The 23,137-nt window shown below is 42.2% G+C and overlaps 1 protein-coding gene across 2 annotated transcripts in view; it reads left to right on the top strand.

Annotated features, from left to right (window-relative positions):
• The window catches only part of CDCP1 (CUB domain containing protein 1), a 28,509-nt gene extending 5,593 nt beyond the window's left edge, over positions 1 to 22,916 (top strand). The window contains exons 2-10 of one of the 2 annotated variants that reach the window (XM_074891625.1): positions 1,110 to 1,174; positions 8,143 to 8,346; positions 9,723 to 10,079; positions 11,419 to 11,787; positions 15,382 to 15,609; positions 16,362 to 16,742; positions 17,201 to 17,566; positions 18,832 to 18,913; positions 20,113 to 22,916. In XM_074891625.1, the coding sequence (XP_074747726.1) occupies positions 1,110 to 1,174; positions 8,143 to 8,346; positions 9,723 to 10,079; positions 11,419 to 11,787; positions 15,382 to 15,609; positions 16,362 to 16,742; positions 17,201 to 17,566; positions 18,832 to 18,913; positions 20,113 to 20,560 (2,500 nt within the window). In that variant the 3' untranslated portion in view covers positions 20,561 to 22,916. The remainder of the gene's footprint in view (positions 1 to 1,109; positions 1,175 to 8,142; positions 8,347 to 9,722; positions 10,080 to 11,418; positions 11,788 to 15,381; positions 15,610 to 16,361; positions 16,743 to 17,200; positions 17,567 to 18,831; positions 18,914 to 20,112) is intronic. The other variant, XM_074891617.1, reaches the window with a different exon arrangement.
• Positions 22,917 to 23,137: the final 221 nt, after the last annotated feature.

The following is a 23,137-nucleotide window of genomic DNA, read 5'->3' as shown; positions in this document are numbered from 1 at the left end:
AACCCTGTATCCTCTCACCTTGTTTTTCTTAAATGTCAGTTAAAATCTTTTCAGAATTCTACATATTTAATAATTTTTATAATTTATAAACCTTTGTCCAACTAGGGGAAAGACTAAAGATGTTACCTTAACAAAGAACTTCCAGCAGTTTCTGGGACATTAGCTGTCTCACTGATGCTGCTCAGGTATTCCTGTCAAACCTCAGCTCTGGAGCAGACAACACACCTGCTGCAGCACGGGTTGGTTTGTTGGAGCCAAACCATTAACCAGTTCCTGTGGAGCACCTGGTAACTTTTGGTGGTTCTTAATAGGATTCAGCCAATAGAGCCTGGTCACCATCCCTCAACTCAAACTTTTCAAATCTGACAAGTGTGACCATACAGATTCCTCTTGCTCAACATCTGCTTTCGCACCAGGTAGTGAAGGAAAGGACGTGGGTTGTGCTGTGCTTAGTAAACTGTTGACTGCTGGCTGTTATGCCAGAGCAAAATCTTGTGTTTCTGTATTAGCTGGTGTCGGAGGCAAGGGCTGGCTGCCTCTAGCTCAGCCTGCCCAGTGTAGATAGTATTGATGGGACCTCCTGGAAGACCTTCAGGAAGAGCCAGCTGAAGAATCATGCCATAACATCTGGTAGATGTACTTTTCACACATGTTAGTAAGGTCTAGTCTGCTTCTGAGTGCCCAGGCTGCCAATACTAGGGGAAAAAAAAATATTTTTTTACCTATCTCCTATACTGGGGGGAAAAGTCTCAACTTTACCTGTTTCACTGGACACCTTTTAACAACCATCCTCAAGGGTGCCATGGGACAGCCTGCTTTGAGCTGTGCCTTTTGATTTCTTGGGGAACACAGTGAGTGTGATTACTCACTGTCAGAGCAAACTCTTATTTTGAGAGGTATGATCACGCTGGTGTTTTGGAGTTGGCCCTGGCTTTTCTGGGTCTGTGGGTGGAGCTGAGAGGTTACCATATGGAGACAGCAAACTGTGATGGGTGAAAAGGGATGATCTGAAGTTCCTCAGAAGTGAGAGACAAAGAGCTGCCAGCAGGATGTTTGGAATGGGAGGGACCCCTGATTGTGAAATGCACTTTTCCACCTTCCTTAACCAGAGCCAAGACCGAAGAGCTGTTCAGACATGCTCCAAGATGCTGTCTTCTTGCTAGCTTACATCAAGGTAGGGATAAATTGCAAGAAAACACCCCTTTGATCAAGGGAGGCTCCTGCAGCGACTTGTGTGGTGTCTTAGTGTTCCTTGTGCCAGCGTGACGTTTTCTTGTCAAGTTGTGCAGACCCATGTATCATACATTTTGTATGTTGTGGGCGAGTTGGCGGTCAGCTTGCAGACAGCACTTGCTGAGCTCTGCCTCTCACTTCTACAGAAGCAACAAAACTTCATATCTGTAGAATAAGAATTAAGAAAAGGCAGCTCAGAGTCAACATTCTCCTTTCTGTAATTACAGCTAAACTTGCCAAATCACAAAGTGTCTATTTTTGCCACTTTTGGTGAAAAAAGCTTCTTTTAAAAATGTCGTTTACACAAGCTATATGAGTGTCTTAATTATCTTCCAAAAAAAGTTCTAGAGAAAGGGGTAGAACCTTTGAAATTTATAATTTTTTTAAAGTTATTTTAAATCTGAAGGTACGTTATTCTTGCTAGGCATTTCAAATTAATGAATTAACAACTTTTGAGTGAGCAACTTTGTTGACCTAGGGTACTGACAGACCTTCTCTGGTGAATTGTGCTGGGATGGCTTGTAACATCGCTACCCCAGAAGTGTCCACCCTTCCTCCCTGGTGAGGAGAACTGGGTAAGTGACATCTCGCCTGCTTTGCAGCCCCATCCTGCTATCAGCTTAAACCATCGGTGAATATTAGGGGCCCCTGCTGTGGTGGCTGAGGAATGGATATTCTCCCCCAGGTGTACTCCTGAGATGTGGGTGGTTACCCTGGTATAATAGTCATTGGCAGCATCTATCTGTAAAAGTTTACAAGTTGGCAGATTTTAAGCTTTAATTTTCTCAGTGATTTCCTGAAAGCAATCCTTTGACAAAATATGGACCTCATATCCCAAGCAAGCGTGATGTTGGAAGACAGGTCCAAATAGAAGGAAATCATTGAGCAATGTTAAGAGTGGTTAGTTCATGTTTTAATTGAAAAGAAAACCTGTTTGCTTTATAAAAGTCCAACAGAATTTCAGCAGCTTGCAGCAAGCAGGGTGGGCTATAATTTGTGATTGTGCTCATGATCTCAGTTTGCTGCTTACAGCACCGTTTAGTAGGTGAGAAGAGTATAAATGGTGTGTGGTCCCTGACTAATTTTGAGGGCTTGAAGAATGTGAAGGCGATTACCTGTATGGGCATTGCAGGTGGAATTGGAGGAGTGGGTGATACTTGGGTGCTGTAGTTAAACTGGAGAGTTGGACTCAAATTGACAAGGAAAGATTCAGTAAAGCAGGTACAAAACATTCAAGTCAGCAAAGCAGGGAGACATACAGTCTTTTAAATATTCTTTGACCTGTTGTTGGCAAATTTGAGTCAACTCTGCAGTGAATAGTGTTGGAGATGATGGGGAAATGGATGATCAGGTGCAGCTGTTGGTGTGTCTGTTAGCTGAGCCATTGGGGCATTTGCTTGGGATATGGGAGCTGGAGCCTGCAATCCCTGTCACACAGGAGACAGCCTTGAGGTCCCCTCACTAGGTGGGGGGTGTTTTGGATGGATTGCTCTGAATGTGTCCTGCTAATGCTGCTGTCTTGTGCCCCAAGGCCGTCCATTAGGTCAGGGAGAGGAGTTTGTATGGCTTGAAACTGAAGTAATTCAGCATATGGCCAGGTTACTGTGTTATTGGGTCATACCCCTTGCTTCCTGCTGTGTTGCCATGACCCTTGCAGTAGATTATGTGTAGTGGAACAGCCTCAGCAGGCTAGGAGTGTGTGTGTGGGCCAGCATCCCTGCAAGGGCTCAGAAGAGGTGGGGAGCCTTCCAGGAGAGCCTACCGAGCTGTAGAAGCAGGCAGCATTGTGGTGCTATCCCTGTCCTGAGGCGGTGGCACAACATGCTGTGGTGGACGAGCCCATTCTCCGGAGAGGTGTGTTGGTTGTGTGGGTTCAGAACTCCCTCAGGCAGAACAAGGATTTGGATCCAGGTACTTCATATCCGGGGCCAGTGTTGCTGCTACTCATCTTCTGCAGCAGCTTGTCTCCTCCAGCTGCCGCTGGCTCGTGAATGGTGTCTGAGTCAGCCCCATGCAACTGTTTTTTATTAAAAATGGCTGTAGTGGAACAAGCCCATGACTTAACCAGAACAAGCAAACCAACAGTTTCTGTATGTTATTTTGTGATAAATTAACATCTGGGATTTTTTGTTGGTGATTCTTGTGGGCTTTGGTTTCTTGGTCTGTCTAGGGCTTTCCTCATTGTTTTGATCCATCCGGTGAAGTCACATTAAACAATCCATAGATCCTTATGGATAAATTGCTGCAATAAAACACAGCCCTCTAGCCAAAACTAGTTGGACTTTGTTCTAACTCCGACTTTGTTTAGCAAGGCACTGTACATAGCCATAAAAATCGCTGTCCTGCCAAGTCCATTCCTTGTACGTATGTATTCACACTCTGTGAGTCCCACTGGCTCTACTATTCTCCAGCTGTCTTTTACATTGCACCCCCCTCTCATACAGGAAAAATGTCCTTTTGACATTCATACATACATATTAAAAAATTCTAGGATATTAGTGTCAGATGCAACCATAGTAGATAAATTTAGGCTAAACTCTGTGGAGTAATCTGACTTGGTTTACACTATGCAGTTTGTTTCTAACTCAAGTTGGAGAGTTTGGAGCAATAAAATTGGTGAAGGGTTTGGAAAAATACTGGTGAGAAAAAGCTAGCCGAGGTGCGCTTACATAGAGAGGAACATTAGTGATAAAGGGATGCTGCGACAACTGTCATGAAGGTGCAGTCTTAAACAAGGATGAGCAGCAGTGAAACCCAGTTGTGGCAGGGAAGATGTAGATTTAGATTAGAGCAGTTGAAGAAAGAGCCAAAGGAAGCTGCAAAACTAATTGCTTAGAGGAAAAAAATTTAGGGTGAGATCAGATGATCCTGTCAGCCTGTGAACCAGCTCAGGGCTGGAGGCTTCACCTCTGACATCTTCTAGCCCAGCGATTTCATTGTTGTGTAGACAGAGACTAGATCCAGCTTGGTGATGCTTCCTCTTGTTGGTTTAGATATCCTGTGTGTCATCCCTGTGCAGCATCAACGAGGCGTGGAAATTCCTTCTTTACAAGAAATGTGTACGGTTACTGGTAATCCTAATAAGGCATGCAGTGGGAATCATAGACAAAGACAGATTAGTGTGAGTCACGAAGAGACTCACTCATGTTTATAAAAGCTCTGCAGTAAAGGTGCTTTTTAAGTAGTCTCTCTATTGTGCTGCGTGTGTGTGGCTATAGTTTGGGGGGGTTTAATCATTTATTTTTAGTGACTTTGGGATCACTGGATATATTTTCCGCATGATTCTTTTTCTCCATTTTTCCTATGAAAATTAGATTTGATAGTCTAATGTAGCTTATCACGTCCCTAGCAGCTGCCTGCTGTTGACACAACAGCACTGTGCTCTCATTTCTTGGCCAAAATGATTATCTGTGGAGTTTCATCTTAGCAAGCTGTTTGTTTATGCACTAATCTAGGTGTCTGTCCTTGTGTGGGCTTCTAGCAGACAGCTTTGCCTAATTGGGTATAGATCTGCATCCTTGCTGCCTACGGGGATGCTGATATATTGCTAATTGCAGCACTTCTGTGATTTTGGGCAGATCCTGTTTTGGAAAGCTGAGGCATGGGCCATTGTCCATGCTAGGAAGTGATACTGAGCTGACAAGGATTTGATCTTCTTGCAGGGTGACCAGATGAATGGCTACATGGTCATGAAATCTGGAAAGGGCAGGGGGCGGGGGGGGGGGCAAAAAAAACAGGCAGCAGAAGTCAGGTCTTTCAAGGGCTGGGGAAGACAGTGCTTTGTTTTGACCCTTGTAGGAACACTTTGCTTATTTCAAAATGTTGAAAATTTCTCTTCCTTAGTTTCAGCTCAGGGCATGTATTTGTTTTGTTTTAAAGCTAGGCATGTGCTTAAGGTTATGCTTAAACTTAATCCTCATGACTAAAAATGGTGTTAGAGCCATGTGCGAGCATTTGGTGCAGAACTGCTGGCTGGTAGTGGCACTGGTGTGTTTCTCCATCCTGTTAGGTTGGCTGTATGGCTGTGCTGTCCCAGGGATGGGAAAAGGAACAGGGAGAACTGTTTGACCAGAAAGTGAGAAACAGACTTTTCAGTAATACTTAAACTGTAGACAACTATGACAATTACTGTATGCAAGAAAGAAGTCTCTTTTGTCCATAGTTATTAATTACTGGTACTATGCTATTAACACTTCATATCTGGATGATATAAACATCAGAAAAATGATGACCACCATGGTCAAAGGGTATTTTGTGCACTAAGCGTGATAAATAAAAACCCCAAAGGAACCCAAAAAGCATCCAGTAATATGGAAGACAAAACTCTGGGCTAGACTGGGAGTAGTTGTTTCACTTTCTCTTCTGAAAACCGCTTCTTCCAAAAGAATGAGGAGCAGCCCTAGTTGCTGGCTTTGCATTACTCTTTTCTCCACCCTGTGGACATTGCCCCTGCAATCGTCCCCTATGTTCTTGGAAGGTTATTGCACAAGGCAGTTCCTACAAGGTAGTTCCTAGTCTGTCTGGTCATCTTTTTTTTTTTTTTTTTTCCTTGGGAAAGCTCAGAAAGCATTTCTGTGGCAAAAATGTAGATGTTGAGTAGTGCCAACCATTGGAAGAGGCAAGGCTGTATAGGCTCTTGAGTGAGAGGACTGTCCCATTACTTAAAAGCTGTAGGAAAGTTACTCAGTGAGCAGGTTCTCACTAATGGTATTGGAGAGTTGGTAAACTCGTCATTACAAGTATGTGCAGAAATTCGGCAAGCCTTGTGGTGGTTCAGGTTTTCATTTAAAGCCTTTGATCCTGGAGGCAAATAGATAAGGCAGTTTCAAGGGCTTGCTAAGTCTTTTGATTACAAGATTGTGTCGAAAAGCCAGAAAGGCTGCAAGAAGGCTCAAGACCAACAAAACTCAAATAAAAGCACAATGAGGTATCTCTTTGAGTACTCGTTTCTGCCCTACTCCCCCCAGCAGTGAGATTTTTGATGCCTTGTGTTCGCAAACCTGGAGCTGCAGTGTTCCCAGTGGCAGGGAAGGACGATAGCCCATGTGACTGCTTGATCCCCAGGGCTTTTGCAAAACATTGCAGCGAAAGTTGGGACCTGTAGAACCATGAGATTGCTGTAAAAATCAGGAGGTTTTTAATGGGAGGCTTAAAAATAAGACAGGTGGGTTTTGTGGGAAATTGAGTCATTAATACAATACGCTTCTCCCTGCAGCTGCAATGGCTAAAGTTTTGAGTTGGGTGGATAGGTTGGTTGAGGGTCTCTGGTGTGCTCATCTGCCACAAGAGGGCTCTGCCAATCAAGGGTTCCTGTGGTGTGCTCAGCCCTGCTCCCCACAACCCTCACCAGGTAAGCCCTCGGGTCTCTGGGCTTTGGCCAGTGTCCTTGGCCATGCTCAAGGGATGGTGAGCACTTGGGCGCAGCCTGGGGTGCCTTGCAGATGTGCATTTCTGAGCCAACTGTTCTCCCGTGCCTTGCTGGCACACCCCCTGGCGATGGGAATGGCTGCAGGGGCTCTCCTGGGGGGCTGTGCTGCTGAGTTTGCTAGGGTAAATCTCTCTTTATTGGGGTTACTGACCAAGAGGATTCCCAACGGGGCGTATGGGCAGCGCTTTGTCATGCAGCCCTGTGTGATGTCCCACTCAAGGAACAGACCTTTTTGAACAAAAGTTGGGGTACCCTTATTTCTAGATCTGATATATTTTTTTATATACATAAATTATTCTTTTTTCCATAAACACTAAAAGCACAAGTGCTGTAGACACTGATTGTATCTTCCATACACTGAAATAAGGAAGGGAGAGCGGTGAAAACAAATACCAGAAAACTTACCAACTGACCTGTTCTCAGATTTTCACCTGGGGCTGGGATACGGTTGACTTCAGTACAAACTTTACTCACTACAGGCAGGACTGGGCTCAATCTTTGCTAAGTCATCTTGAATGTCCAGACAGTGCTTCTTGCTGTCTTATAGTGCATGTATATTTTCAGAAGACAGTCAGGTCTGGTCCATTTGTTGATAAACGGACCGATAAAGTAAAAGAAAATTATTCAACGAGCAGTTTATTCTGTGGCGCCGGTATTTCCTGTGAGAGCTGCTCCTTCATTCAGTAGTGCTTGAGGATGGGTTGAAATCTGTGAAGACTGTTGAGGTTTTTATGTATTCCCTGAAAGCTGTAAGTCTATGATGGTCATGTCAGGGATGGAGAGGAGGTATCCAAGCACACACGGTCCATCCCAGGCCACAGATGCCTTCCGTGCTGCTGAGAGGCATTGCATGGATGCCCTGTACCTTCAGGGAATGAGTTGTAAAAGGTGGGGAGGGTGGGAGTGGATCACAACCACATGTGTAAATGTCTGTTGGTACATGCTTTCGGTATCACCAGAATACCTCATCTGGTCTGCAGTAATTGTTGAGGCATACCCAGAGATTCACCCGTTGCCATCATGTGCAGTTAAAGTTTGGGCTTGCGTTGTTGTTTGGTGCTGAATAAACTTCCCAAACTGAGTCAAGACTTCATGGGTGCCTTCAGAAATGAAGCAGACTGTATGATGGGCATAACAGAACAAAACCCAAAACTGGGACAACAGAAGTTTGGAAGGAATAGCTGAGGTACTTTTTAAATGTGAAATAAATAACACTGCTGAAGGTAAACTGGAGCAGAACTGGTCCCACACAGATTCCATGTGTACCTCTCTCTGGGTGTGTGCAGCAAGTGGATTTCTGTGTTGTCTGCATTGGACTAGAAGAGCGGAGTCATTTTCTGTTGGTCCAACACCAGAGACTTCTGAGAATGTGAATGTGAATATTTGTTCTGACAATGTGGCATCTGTGGGGATGTGTGGAGAGGCTGGTGATACTCGTACATCCTAGTAACAAAACACCTCTTTTTTTTTTTTTTTCTTAGCTTCCTTTACAATCTCTCTTCGTACAGTGGACAACATCACAGTTATGATTAAACTGAGACCTGGTGTTTCACCAAGGTGTCAAATTCGTGTTAAAAATGTCATCAGGTCTGAACTCAAGATAAAGCCAGGGGACAACGTGACTTTTACCTTTACTTGTAGTACTCCAGAGAAATATTTTATCATGGAAATTCAGAAAAATATTGGTAAGATACAGTTTTTTAATTTTTTCCCCCAATGGTAATGTTCCTCTAGTAAAACCACGTACATTTTTTTTCCCCTGTTACTGCCTTAAGGTATCCCCTATAATCTTGGGTAAGAAGAAGTTTTTGAACACTGATAAATAACCTTGAATTACTAAAACTATGCAAATTTAAGAAGTCTGTATTATGGCTGGCAGAATTAATGTTAACTTGGCTGTTTTGGAAACAGTTAAATGGTAGTTTGTTGCATCAGTTCCTTGCCACTTTCCCTTTTCCCACAGTTTATAAACCCATCAAAGAATCTTTTTTCCTGTCAAAAGCCTCTAAGCACTGATAATGATATATTACCCACATTATTTGTTTTGACAGCTTGGTTGTGTCTATAAGGGCAACAAACATTGAAGACATGCACATGTTTCCTTATATTTAATGAACATTATTGAAGTCAAGAAACTGAAAATTTGGAAGTGTTGTAACTAAAGCTTTGTTTAGTTTGAGTGTTATCCCTGGTGTATGTATGTTAATGTACTCTTTAGTGACATGAACATGTGCTACTTCTCAACAAGATCCCAAACTTCATTGGGCATTCAGTTGTTGGTAACATCTTTGTTATTTTTGGGGTGGTGTTCAAGGATAGTTCTCTTCCTGTTTTGGAGTTTTATTTATATGATTCATGCAAATAGTAACGTTAACAACATTTCATGATATATTTGTAAGATGTGCTTGTGATATTTCTTCTTTTAAATTGGAGCCTAAACATAGATTAAAGTGTCCTTATTTTCAGTGTCCAGCTTAAAATATCAGTAATTTGGATTTTTCAGAGAAAAGCTAAGTTCTCTCCAAAATTCTGCAGTGGCAGTTGTTGTTATTCACTAATTCTGTAAAGTGTGGGGCCCAGGTTTGTTCATCAGGGCACCAAGGAAAGGAAGATACAGTTCATGGCAAGCAGTGGATAATTTAAAGATGAATGATTTGCCAGGAATTCTCTGAGCAAGATGGAACAAAATCAGTTCTTTAGATCCATAATTTCCAGCTCTCCTGACATTCCATTTCTCCCTTTTGCCCATTCAGTGCTCTACCCTATTCACTAAATACTTTCTAAATTCTTCAGCAAACAAGGCAGGAATATTGGAGACAATGAATTGCTTCTATTAATCAGCCTGACTAAAGCAGGTTTATCCTGTCTACCTTATGGGCTGGGAGTCCTGTTTAGACACACCATGTGACCATGCTATAGGAGTGTCTTTTAATGCATGTAGAAGGCACATTAAGTGCAACGTAAAAATTGTGAAAATAGCAATGAAGGGGAAAGTGTCAAATTCCTCGTTTACTTCAGTGATTTCCAGAGTGTATTATGGCTGTTCTCTCTCTGCATTTAGACTGTGTGTCAGGCCTGTGTCCCTTTGGAGATGTTCATCTTTACCCACCGGGGCTACCTCGCCTTAACAGGACTTTCATCTGGGACGTGAAGGCGAGTACAAAGGCTGGACTTGAACTGAAATTTTCAACCCCATGGCTAAGACAGATTGAACCAGGAGAGACATGCCCAGATTTTGTTAGCTACACCATCAACAGCTGTATTGATACAGCCACGGTCAACATTGGCACCTTCTGCAGGAATGGCTCGGTGTCTCGCGTCAAGCTGCTGGGAGGAGTTGTTATGTCTCTGCACCTCCCATGGGACTCGTCTCTCTCCACCTCAGGCTTCAGCATAGCTAACAGGGCTTCCATAAAACGTAAGTAAGGAGTAGTGTTTCCTCACCTGTAATTGCCTTGTGCAGATTGCAGCAGAATTATTTAAACCTTTTCTCAGGTAACCTTCTAGTTTTGGTCTGCTATCTCTAACTCCCTTCCACTTCATCTTTTCTGAAAGCTATCGTTGTATGGTTTTTAGTTTGGTAGTTGGTGCTCTTCTGGGGTCAGAATATCTTAGTTTGGCTAATAATTATGAATAATGTTGTGTTGCTGCTCTTGGTGTACATTACTTGTTTTCAAACTCGTTAAACTTCCTAAAACTTAAACATACCTGCTCTGTTGTTTTTGTGTTTTCAGCTAGGTGAGACTAGGTGGCATAATTAGAATGAGCCAAGAGAATTGTTTGCTAGTTGCAGTGTGTAGTTGAGTTGGTTTATTTTTAAATAGGGCTTCCTTAACTTCTGGAGCCTCAATCCAATGCCTCTCTTCAGGAGAGGAAGGTAGGAAAAGGGGAAGCAGTGCCTGAAAGTTCATGAGCCTGCTCAAATACAGCTATGTGTTTCAACCTGTACAGTAACATAAAACATTGTGTAGTAATCTTCTTAAAATACCTGTAATATTACACAGCAATCAGTTGGTTACTTTGATCTCATGACAAACCCTCCTTGGGGGATGTTCTTCCTCTGTACTTGAACTCTGCAGTTGTTGCCATCAGCTATAAAAGGAACCTGGTCCATGTTCGAGCTTCTAGAGCACAAGTTTCTGTAACTCCTGGCACTCCTTGCAGTTGCACGTGGTTGCTGGATTCCTAGAGTGGGACCATGATCTCTGTGTACCCAACTTCACGCTGACAAGAGTCATCCAGGCATGAAGTGTCTTGCACAGCCTCTGGGGTTCGCACTCATCTTTTATCATGTGTATTTGAGGCTTTTTGCTGGCATGCTCTTGTTAGATCTGGGAGGTTTTTGGACTGAGAGCTCTGTGCTGGTATAAAAGCTCACATCTTTTGTTTCCCAAAACCCAGCGAAGCAGAAGCAGTTATCAGGTTGCATGTTTGCTCTTGTAAAGCCAGGGTCAGAAGTAGGAACTTGGATCTTTCCTGTCCAAAACATAAAGACTTCTCTGTCCATGTGCTTGAAAGGTGAACCCACTAAACTGAAAATGCAGCATTAATATATCCATTACCTTTTCTGTAATTGAAGACCAAAGCATCAACTCGAGTATATGTTTTAGTCTGAGGGTTTTGTAATAACCTGTAGATGAAGTGGATGATCTCACTCTCAAAATAAAAATACTCTGCTGCTGGGGTGCTAGATATGTCAGTGTGTCTTCATTAATTGCAACTTGTTTTGTATGGGTTTTTCTCCCCCATGGTTTTAGGGTTATGCATTATTGAATCAATTTTGAAGGGGGAATCTTCAATCACCTTGATGTCCCCAAACTACCCACTGGGCTTTCCCGAAGACGAGCTCATGACATGGCAGTTTGTGGTTCCTTCCAACATGAGAGCAAGCGTGTTTTTCCACAACTACAGCCTCTCCAACTGCGAAAGGAAAGAAGAGAGGGTGGAGTACTACATCCCCGGCTCCCTCAGCAACCCAGAGGTGTTCAAGCTGAGCGACAGTCAGCCTGCCAATATCGCTGGCAGTTTCAACCTGTCCCTGCAGGGCTGCGATCAGGATGCCCAGAACCCCGGCATTCTCCGCTTGCTCTTCCAAGTTGTCGTTCAGCACCCGCAGGTCGATGAGAGTAAGTACCTGCCTGCTCCTTCTGTTGCTTTTGCTTACAGATGCCTGGGCTGAGCATCACGAGAAAGAGAAATACTGGTTTTTTTGTCATTTTCCTTGGACCTTCCTTGAGTTTAAGGAGGTGGGTTGCCAAGCAACGCTGAGGCCTGTTTTACTGCCCGGGGTACCACTGGCCATCATTATGGCAAGGCAGACAGCGGTGCTAAAATTTGCAATTTGCGATGGAGCATAAAGCTCCATTGTAGATTTTACACTGTAGCTTGTAAACAGAGATTCCTTTCCTTTTCCAGTACCTGCATCATGTAATTGAAAAATACCTTTAACGTCTGCAGTATCAGGTCTTGCATGTTGTATAAGCAAAGCTAAGCACCAGCTAGCCTTTCCTTGTGACTGTGTTCCCCCTGGGGGCCTGATCCAGCTATTGGACAGGGGCTGCAACTACTTGATTGGAATTGTCCGGACTCACACCTTGCTGCCTCTTCTCCAGTACAGAAATAAAGTTTAAGCTTATTCATACAGTTTTATTTTCATCTGTAAGATTCAACAGTTTAAAGATAATTCTTAAAATGTGAGCCCACGATTCTCCTCTGAATGTAAGCAGTTGTGCTTAGCCAGGTGAAACCTGCTGTCACGGCTGGTCGTGATCCCTAGCATGAACTGGTGAAACTGAAGATGTAGAATTGTCTTCATACTACTAATGGCACCAATATGCATTTCTTTCCTTCCTTTCTTCTTTCCTCTGAGTTTTATTTTGCTTCCTAGGGAAGCCTGAATATCGTCTAGTGTGAAGAAGTCACACTAGACGTGGAAGATGTCAGTGATAATATTCTCTACACATTTGGATGTTCTTTAGGTTTCTTGTACTTGTTGCTATGCTAAGAAATTTTTTTTTCTGTTTATTTGCCTCAAAATCAGACTGGCTTAACACAATGACTTGTAATACCAGAGCATTTATCTAAAAACAGAAATAAAAGGCCTGGCTAGGTAATGAGCTATGAAGTCAGTGATTTATCCTCTGGCTTCTTAGCTCTGACCTCGGTTCTTCGTGGAGGTTAGTAATCAAGGTACCCTCACTGCAGAGAAGCAGGTGGAGGGAAGTCCATGGTCTGGAGGAAGGTCCTCTGCAGCTGGAGCTACTTAAAGGCTTTCGAAGTAATTTTAGAGGGCATGAAGTTTGAATGGCCTGTACCTTGAAGTCACGTATCCAGAAAGGGTCTGTAGCATCTCACCACTGTAATCCTGAGTTCTTTGTCTAGCCTGGCTCTGTTCATGAACAGCAAATCCTCCTGAAATTGTTGTTAACTAAATCATGTTTGCTTACATTTATTGTGTTGCATCTTGGAAGCTGGACAGAGTAAAAACACTATATTCAGTTAATCAGCTTTATCTCCCTTCTACTTTGGAAAGCAAAGAAAAATTTTAATATATTTATGGCCAGTAGATAATCACCTAAAAAATGAAAAACAAGTTGTCATTTATTGAATGAAATGTAAGTAATAAACCACTTGGATTTAAGAGACAACAGGGGTTTCTCTAGGGGTTTTGTAGGATTTCATGAGTGATTTTGTACTTACATAAGTTCCATCAAAGATTCAAATTCAGCCCTCAGGACAGTATTGAAATTTTTATTTAAAAAACAAACAAACAAAACCCCAAACCAAGAAATGCCATCTGCAGTGTGCAAGTTAAACATGGCTCTTATTAAAAATGCATTGGTATCTGCATATTCTCAAAGCTTCCCAAACATTTGGGTATTCCACAGCTGTCTGTGATGCTTGTCATTAAATAAGAGGAGAATATAGCTCTTTCCAACCGAAATAACTTCTTGATCTAACCCTCTCTGTGTTTAGCTGCTGCTGCAAAAAAAACATTCTGAAGAAAGAGTTACCTTGTGGTAGAAATTCTTGGTTCTGTGCTTGGTTGTGCCAGTGACTTGGAGAATTCCATCTGACCTCTTGCCTTTTTGTGTGTCTGATTTCCACACAGGAGAGAGCTATTTTATTCACCTTTTGTTTATGACTTTGAGATCCATAGCTAAAACCAGAAAATTAGGAGTAATAATAGTGTATGTGTATATATGTTTTTTAATCTTCTTTATAGAATCATAGAATCACAGAATGTCTTGGGTTGGAAGGGACCTTAAAGATCATCTAGTTCCAACCCCCCTGCCATGGGCAGGAACACCTTCCACTAATCAGGTTGCTTTCTTTGACATAAGAGACACATGCCTTGTTAACAGTGTGAGGATGCTGTGTGGATCCAATATCTATCTTTCCACGTGATAGTTAATCTTTGAACTAGGCTGTGATCCATAATTTTGGATTTTTTCCTCTTTCCCTATCTTCCCTGTTCCAGATGTTCTGAGTATTTGTAACTGCCATTAGCTTATGTGGGAGAAGGTTTTTGTCATCCCTGCTTACCCTCGTTGTTCCAACTTGCTGTAGCTGCCCGGATAGTACATGATGGAAGACAAGGCCTTGAAGCCAGTTGGTTAGGGAAAATCAGAAAAAAATCATAACCCTTTCCCCTTTAATATGTCTGGTTTTTGTATTGTGCTAGAGTTGCTCTTATGATGCACGCTTAAGAGACTCATGGAATTAGGTCTTAGAAGGGCTCATGATTTTTCAGTTAGATTGGAGTAGATATGGTTTCTATCAGTCATCTAGGATATCAGACTCACAGAAATGGCTGAGGTTGGCAGGGACCTCTGGAGATCATCTAGTCAAACGCCCTGCTCAGGCAGGGTCAGCTAGAACAGGTTGCCTAGGACTGTGTCCAGTTGGGTTTTGAGTATCTCCAAAGACTTCACAACTTCTCTGGGTAGCCTGTTTCAGTGTTTGACCAACCTTGCTTTTTTTTATGTTTAAGCAGAATTTCCTATATTTCAATTTGTGCCTCTTTCCCTGTCACTGGGCACCACTGGGAAGAGTCTGGCACCATATCATTTACACACACGTGCACACATCCACCTGAGCCACCACCTTCAGGCTAAACAGTCCCAGCTCTCGTTCTCTTCTCCTATTAGAGATCCATCTATCCCTTGAGCATCTTTGTGGCTCCTTGCTGGCCTTACTCCAGTACATCCATGTCTCTCTTGTGCTGGGGAGCTCAAAACTTGACCCAGCACTTGCAGATGCCACACCAGTGCTTTAGCAGAGGGGGAGAGAGAGACTGACGTTGCTCAGCCTGTTGTTGATGCCTTTTCTGATCAACTGTTGTGTGATCGGTAGAATTGACTTTAAAAGAAATGCAAGAAACCTCTTAGGGAAAACAAATCCAGCATAGTTGGCTGAGCTCCTTATGTTATAGCCTAACCTGTTCAAAAGGGGCTAGCATACATGTTACCCTGTTACAGCTGGGAAGTGGTAGGGGGATGGGATTTGTGTGTGGAAAGGACCAAACCTCTAAATTAGAAAAGTGATAGGATACTGCCTGAGTTCGTATTACACTGATGCAAAGAAGAAAATAATGTTTTCTTGGCTCATAAAGAAATGGCTATGACAGCTGCTCGTCTAACGGGGTGAGAAGACAGAGAAAGTTCTGCTTCACACCATGCTTCTTGCCAGTAATTGCTGTGGGATGTTTTTCATTGCAGATGTCACCCATCTGGTTGACCTGAGCAAGGAGTGGAATATGACAGTAACAATACACTTTGAAGGGTGGCCCAGCCGCATCCCGCTCATGTCTGAACCGATATGCCTGATCTGCAAGGATCCTCGCACCTGTGACCGCGTCTTGACTTTAGTGTCTGGAGCCATCTACAAGATCTCCTTTCTATGCAAGGACTTGTCCCATCTGAGGATCACAGCTGAAAAAGGCATAAGTATGACAAAAGTGGCTTAACGTTGTTTCCTAGGGAATGCTTTTGCATGCTTTTCCTCAAGGGTCAAACAAACCTTCTCTCTCTCTTGGGCTTTAAATAGAGTGTGGTTAGAAACCAGGCGTTGGCCAGCTGGGAGATGGGTACAATGAATCTGGAGATGACCTTGTTGTTCATTACCTCGTTCTACCTTTAAAAATAGAAACTGTGTAGCTATTCCTAAAAAGGAGAGGACAGAAGGTACCTAAGAATCTTCACACTGAAAACTGCAAAATACGGAAACAGAGCAGGGGAGCCATAAATCTGCCCATGAAAATGCAGGACCAAGGTGGCCATCAGGAATGCATCTTGTGCCTCTTGCATATCCACTTGGTGTAGGATTTTCCCAAATGCTTTCAACTACCAGTAGAGAAAGAGCTTTTAAGTATATATCTGGACCTTGAGTAGTCTGCAACAGTGTCCCAATCAGCAAGTGATATAGCAAAAGTAATATCTTGATTTGAGGGATTTTGAATATGTTTGTATCTGTTGTTTTCTTTGGTGTCCTGCACCCTTTTAAGGAAAGCTCTTTAAATACAAATGATACATGTTTGAGTAAAAAATTTTCTTAGGCAGATGCTTATCTGGGTCTGTAACACAAAACCAACAGTACTCTGTGTGTGTATGTACTCTGGTACGCAGGAAAACTTACTTTTCCTAGCTATTTCCTCTGCAAGAAAAATACAACCCTTGGGACTTGTTTTTTGTGATTGCAGGCTGTGTTGATCTTCGGTGGTGTCAGAGGAAGATCTATTCCCTTTTGGTGCCCAAGACTATTACCCAATTGCCAATTCGACTGCATAAGTTTATTTGGAAGCTCTTGGCTCCCGATCTGATCAACATAGAAATTACGTCTCCGTCCTTGAAACTTCAGCAACACGTCCCAGAGCAGAGGTGCAACACGAGCTACAGTTACAGTATTGTTAGTGCCACCCCAGAGACAGAGTTGAATGTTGGTGTATTCTGTCCTGGTGGATCCATTGAAAAGATTCAGTTGAGGAATAATATCACCATATCCTTAAAAACATTTGGTAAAGGATTCCTCAATGAGTCTAACCATCAGGATCTGAAAATGTCTTTTGTGCCACATATTAAAGGTAAGGTAGTGTTTTGTACTACTTTGTTGTGTAGTGTTGGATCTCTCAATACTCTTCTTAGAGCGCATACAAACAAATATAAATAAGAGTTCAATTCTGTAGAGTCTAGTCCTGGAGCCATTGCTAGGATCAATCTTTATCTGAATCGGTGAGGTGGTTTATTCCTGGAAGAAGGAAGGAACTTTGTACTCCAGGTGGTAGATAGCTGGTTGTGGGAAATTCTGCATATATATCTGTGCTAATTGTGATAATTATTGATGCAGGAGGGGACGATAGGTGAGTTTTATTGCTGGTACTGAGATGCAATTGACTGTATAAATTTGCTGATCACAGGTATAAGTGATGCTTTTTTGTTATGGAGAAGAAAGACCAGATAATTTTACATGCTGAAAGAGAAGACTTTAAAAAGAAATATCAAAACTAAGTTTTCATTCCTGTATTCTTTTCCTTTGCTACAGATGAGTGCACTTTCACTGTGAGTCCAGATCCAAAAGCTAAAGTTTACTTGCAGACTCCCAACTGGCCTTATGGTCTACCTCCTTATGTCTCCATATCCTGGTACGTCATTGTGCCCAGCAAGCAAGTTGCCCGCCTTGGGTTCTCCAAGAATCGCATGGGCATCGTTTGTGAGACAGGCCGTGCCTATGTCAACATAAAGGAAGAGACATTGGGGGCAGAGGAGACTGTGTGCCGTGAGGATGAGCAGCTGCCCGAGCCCCGAAACATGTATCACGACTTCTGGGTAAACGTCTCCAACTGTAAACCCGTGGATAAGACACAGCTGACCTTGCAGTTCTGGGTGACTTTTGCTGACAAGCAGATAGGTGAGTCCTGTAAGGTGGTTGTAGTGGTTTGCTTTCTGCTTGTTTCCTTTCTTTCCCCTGGGGGAATAGTAATGGATGCTGGTTCTCCTTGGGTGTGGGTTTTATGGGATCCCTACCTTTGGAAATAGCTGTCCCTCAAAAACCTCTGAGAGTTACAGCTGGGGAGGAAGGAGGAGTTTTAATGTAGTGGGGGTCTTTTTGTGGTTTTTAGGAGGGTTTTTTTGAGTCACAGGATTGCAGGTCCTGGAGGGAGTAAGACTAGATTTATTTTTTTTTAAATTTAGCTTTTTAAGTTGAAGATCACCTGATCTTCTTATACATTCTGGATGTGATGTTTTTTCCCTCCCAAGGTCACAGACCTGGTGAATGACTTGGTATTTGGTTATGCTAACTTATTCATCCAAGTAGTCCTTACTTCATGTTAGCAGTTCAATTAGTCATCAGGGCACTCTGCACTATATGGTGAGACCTGTCCCAGATGATTTCTTGCTCATGTGAACACTGAGACTAACAGCAAAAACTGCATTCTTGTTGTCTTTCATCTCCCTGAAACATAAGTAGTCAAAAAAAAAAGGGGGGGGGGATGTATTTTTAGGGTAGCTTTTGCATATGTAAACTTACTTCACGTTTGCACTTCATCTTCACCTGTGGGAGACTGCTGTCTGTAGAAGTATTGGCTACACAGGCTAGAACTGAAACACTTATCAAATTAATTTCTAGTTTTTCGTCTTTTTTCTTTTTTGTAATGTATATTACTTTTAAAACATGTGGCATTTTTCTTTGCTTATTCATGGACTTTCCAGATCAATTTTATGACTCCTAGAAAAGCCCAGGTCTACAGAACTTTTGTATTTCAGAGGAAAGGATGGTATTGAGGGGAAATTGGTGTAATGTCACTATTTCCTCTGTTGAATCCCTCTCTGTCTCCCTGTGCACTTTCTTCTCTTCCCTGCCTGTTCAGCCAGAGGCATGTGAGATGCTGCAGATTAAGTTTAGCAGCACACGAGCTGAACTCTTGGAAGTGGTGGGTTGGTTGGGTTTTTTGGTTGTGCTCTGCTGCTAGCAGCAGGAGTTTGTTATTGCTTGGCCTCCAACCCCTTGGAAACGGCTTGTGTTGCCCCACGGTGAGCACAGCTCAAACTCCTGCTCTGCAGGCAGCTGGTATGCTTAGAAACTCTTGAGAAGGTTCAGACCCAGACAGCTTTTAGGAGAAAGCTGGATGTTGTATCTCTTGCTCAATGTCCTTGTACCTTGTCTGTTTGCAGACCTAGGAGTGATACTTGCTGTGGTGGCCGGGGCCGGAGTTCTTGCAGTGATTGGACTGACTGTGTTCTGTGTTAAGAAGAAGTAAGTTAATAGTTTGGCATGTGCAGCTTAGCAGTTCAAGAAGGCATTTTGGGAGTGCTGCTGGGCCCTCTGTTTCACATGTTGATATAGGCCCCTTGAACAAGGGTCTGAAGCACGAGGCAGGCGATAGTGGTGGAATTAATGCGACTCCAGGAGTGCTGATTTACACTAAATCGACTAACTTCAAGGGTTAGAGCAGCATTCCTGGAGTCGCATTACTTCAACCCCCAATGCATTGCCTACCTTGGCCTTAGCACAGGCTTCTGGCTGTACTATAAGTAAGGTATTGGTTGGACTTCATCAGCAATTCCTGTGAAATAAAATTGCAACAAATGTGGCTGCTGCATGTGTGACTCTAGACAAGATTTTATTCAAACCAGCTGTAAACTCACCCAGATAATGCTAGGAGCTATCGTTCATCTATGCAACCTCCAGCAACTTCTCTTGGAGTTTGCACGTCAAGTGGGAGCATTTTTCTATGAGATGAGCCCTTGAGGAGAGAACTAGGTTGTGCAAAGCAGGTGTGCATAGCATTATTCATGCAAGCGGAGTCTGAAGTCATCAATAGTTTGGGATTTCTGATACATGTGTGATCAGTGCTGCCAAGATGATTGGGTCCTGAAGCTGTAGAGCTGGAATGAATTTGTGCAATGTGATGACTAGAGCAGTCACTTCTCTGCCATGCAGGAAAGACTTGACAAATACAGGCTTAAAAATCTTCAGTTTAGCCTTTGGTCTTTCCACTTTGGGGACAGTCGCTCCAGAAAGTGCAACCAAGAAAAGTTCATTCAACTTTTATAGAGGACCCGCTATCTTACTTGTCTTCGGTAATGCTCAGCCTTGTTTTGTGATGATCTGATGGCCTCTAGGTCCTGTTAATGTCTGTGGATGTTGGGAGACACAGTACACTGCACAGCTGGGACCTCCATGCCTGGGAGGCCATTGGAGTTAATCTGGGAAACTTCAGAGTCAGCAGAGCAGTAGTAGGTAACCAAATAGCATGAAGTTATTTTCTGCTCTGTTAAAAAAGCATGTCTAGACTCAAGAGTTATTTTTCCTAAGATTGCAAGTAGAGCCTTCAATCCAGGTAGACTGCCTGACACGGGGTGGCTGGGATGGGTAAACGAGCTGTTTTTATTGAGTCCAAACACACCAGCCATATGTTGTTTCTGACCTGTTAACAATTTCAACTGTAACAGGAAGAAGAAAAGCCAGAATCCCATGGTGGGAGTGTACAATGCCAATGTAAATACCCAGGTGCCTGGAAGACAAGGCTTATTCACAAAAGGGAGGAAAAACAATGAGTCTCATGTCTATGCAGTTATTGATGATGCTATGGTCTATGGGCACTTGCTGAAGGAATCCAATGGCTCTGTTGCTCCAGAAGTTGATGTGTACCGGCCTTTTGATGGACCCATTGGTAGCTTGCCGCCTTCTCCACCTCCGTTCTCCTTCAGAAAAGACATTAAATGCTCTTCTAACACCGAGGAACCTCCACCTCTGACAGACATAGACCATGACACTTACACATTTGCTCATCAGAAATCAGAGCAATTGGAGGACAACGGAGATAAAAATGAAAAGAATAATGGAGATACAAGCATGTCCTTGCTGGAAAATAAAGAACAGGATGATTTAGTGGAGTAATTTTACACCAAGTATAGCAGTTTCCTGTGGAAATACGGGTGTAAGGACAGGGGTCTAGGAAAAAAACTGAAGAGGAGTGTTATTTTTAAATGTGTTTTGATGTTTTGTTGTTTTGTATGTGTTGTTTGTTTTTTTTTTTTAAACTTCCATCGTTGATAGCTTTCAGTTTTAGAGTGAACATTTAGCACACTCAAAACCACTCGAGATGCTCCAACACTGCATGCGCTTTTGGTTGTGAAACAGGTGACAAAGGTATGTTCCTGCTTTTTATTATAAAGACATCAGGAAAATGAATTCCTAACTGCCGGCTTAAAACTGTGGGAGAGTGTTTTGTCCAATATTTCCTCCTCTCAAGTCACTTGTTCCTGAGTGTTGGTTGGTGACTCTTGGAAGGTGTAGTCTACATCACCATCTCAGGGCAGCTCCAGGTTGCACAGATGTCTAAACGATCTGCTGATGTCTGAGCAAAGGAGGAGACACTGTCATTTCCACCACTTGCTGCTTGAAAATTCATCATGTTTAGCATGCTAGTGACTATGTAAGTGTAGTGAAAGACCATGTATGCTGCCTGGAGGAGCTCCATGGGTGTAAATCAGTGTGAATGCTTGAGCTTGGGCTCTTCTAGTTTGGAAGTAAAGTTATGGGTTTTCTCTAATTTCCAGTTGATGTTTTTATACTTGATAGCACTGTGTGAGCTTACACCAAAGACGGTATTTTCTTTAATTTTTTACAAAAACAGTTTCAAAAGTCTAAAACAATTTGCGTGTCTGTTTGGATGTCTGTAGATTCACATCTTACTTATATCTTGCGCTTTTGGTTCAAAAGAATAGGATTCAGTGAAGAAATGATGCTATGGTCATCCAGCTGTTTACAAATGCTTTTCACTTCACCTGTTAGAGATGCTTGGTTATATAATAAGAATTAAAGAAAGGGGTAAAGATGACAGATTGTTTCCAGCAGGCAGTTTCCCCGAAATGCAAAGAATGAGAGTGAATCCATAGGGAAAACCTAGATTTTTCATTTCATTTTTTTTATCAGTCTGAATTTAACAACCATGTCGAAATGGTGGGAACAGCCCTTGATTTCTAGTGAGATTTACACTTCAGTTGTCTAGCTGCCTTTGAAAGGCACCTCTTGAAATCAGGTAAATAATAGGTCTCATTTTTAAGTGCTGTCATTAGCACACCCCTCAGTTTCTGTGTGTTTTAAAACTTGAGGGTCAGATTTTTGTGCAGAGGACTACGGGTATATGAATAAAGTTGCCTTTTGTATACAAACATCTGGCTTGTCCAGGTGTGCAGTTACGGAGGATGTTTGCAATTTTGTGTGCAACAGTAGACTTGATGACTTGAGAATTTCTCTCCAAATGTTTTACCATGACTGTTTCTTGCCTAGCGATACGTGGAGGTGCTATAAAACTTTTAGACAGTGTTGCATGCAATAATGTTAAACATTAAAATAATGTCTAAAATTAAAATGTCTTTACTAGAAACCTTACTAAGTTTAAAAAAAATGGATTTCTTCCTGTTAACTGTGCTGGCATTGCAAATTGACTATTTATATGATCATGTGTGTATTTAACAGTGTATACCATTATACTGCTTGGACCACTATAAGATTCAGTATAATGTCGTATCTGACTCAGTTTTCTATAGCATGTAGCAAAACACATGCCAGCTAAAAGTGCCTTTTAATTGTTTCAGGTATTTTTCTGCTTATGTTTATCAGTTTTAATATAGAAATGTGTATTCCTAGGTCTCTGGCTAGTCACTGGGATCACATATTTCAAAGTGTACTGAGTTGTTTTAATGTCATTTGCGAACTTAAAGATTTCTGCAATACTGATAACTATTTTCTCAGGTAACTGAATTGCCACAATACATTTTTATCAGAGTAGTCCAGCTGTGCATTCATCTGGTCAATATTTCTCACTTCTCTGTTATTGAAAAGGAATGAGAAGTCTGTAAGAAATTCAAGGCTGCTTCATCCCTCTAGCTCAGTTTCTGCAGTTGCTTAGATGAAATTTTTTAGTTCGTGTTCTTTCTAACCAACTGAAGAGAACATAATGGAGGTCAAGCTTTTGTTCATGTCTTGATCTTTGAAGGAAGAATGTGATGTGTGTTGACTGGTGTTTTTATTTTTCTATGTTAACTCAGCTTTTGGTAAGACAATATAAATCTTAGTTTACAGTTGTTTCCAGTCTACGGTTGACTTTCACTGTGCTTGTTTTGGTACGTTTAGAGTAAGAGTTCAGACAGATTCCAGTTTGCTTTTCATTAAGAGAAAGGTGTGACTTAATTTTTTAAAAAAATAAATAAAATACAACAATATTACCAGCTGGAGTAACTAGTGTACAGTTTTCTTGTGTGTGTGTGTGTAAACTCATCCTTGAGTATTGGTAGCTATGCCATTGCCCTAGACAATAGAAATGGGCTTCTAGAGAATCTAGTTTGCTGGGATAATACACTGCTGACTGTGAGTGTCCTTTTTCTTGTATAGCCAGTGATACGCTATTAATTGCTGGTTTTAAAGGCATGTGTTTAGATCTTTGGGGAGAAGGGTTGTAAAATATTTGAA

This window comes from Strix uralensis, chromosome 1, assembly GCF_047716275.1.
Source record: "Strix uralensis isolate ZFMK-TIS-50842 chromosome 1, bStrUra1, whole genome shotgun sequence".
Lineage (NCBI taxonomy): Eukaryota > Metazoa > Chordata > Aves > Strigiformes > Strigidae > Strix > Strix uralensis.
This window is presented reverse-complemented; position numbering and strand designations above follow the sequence as displayed.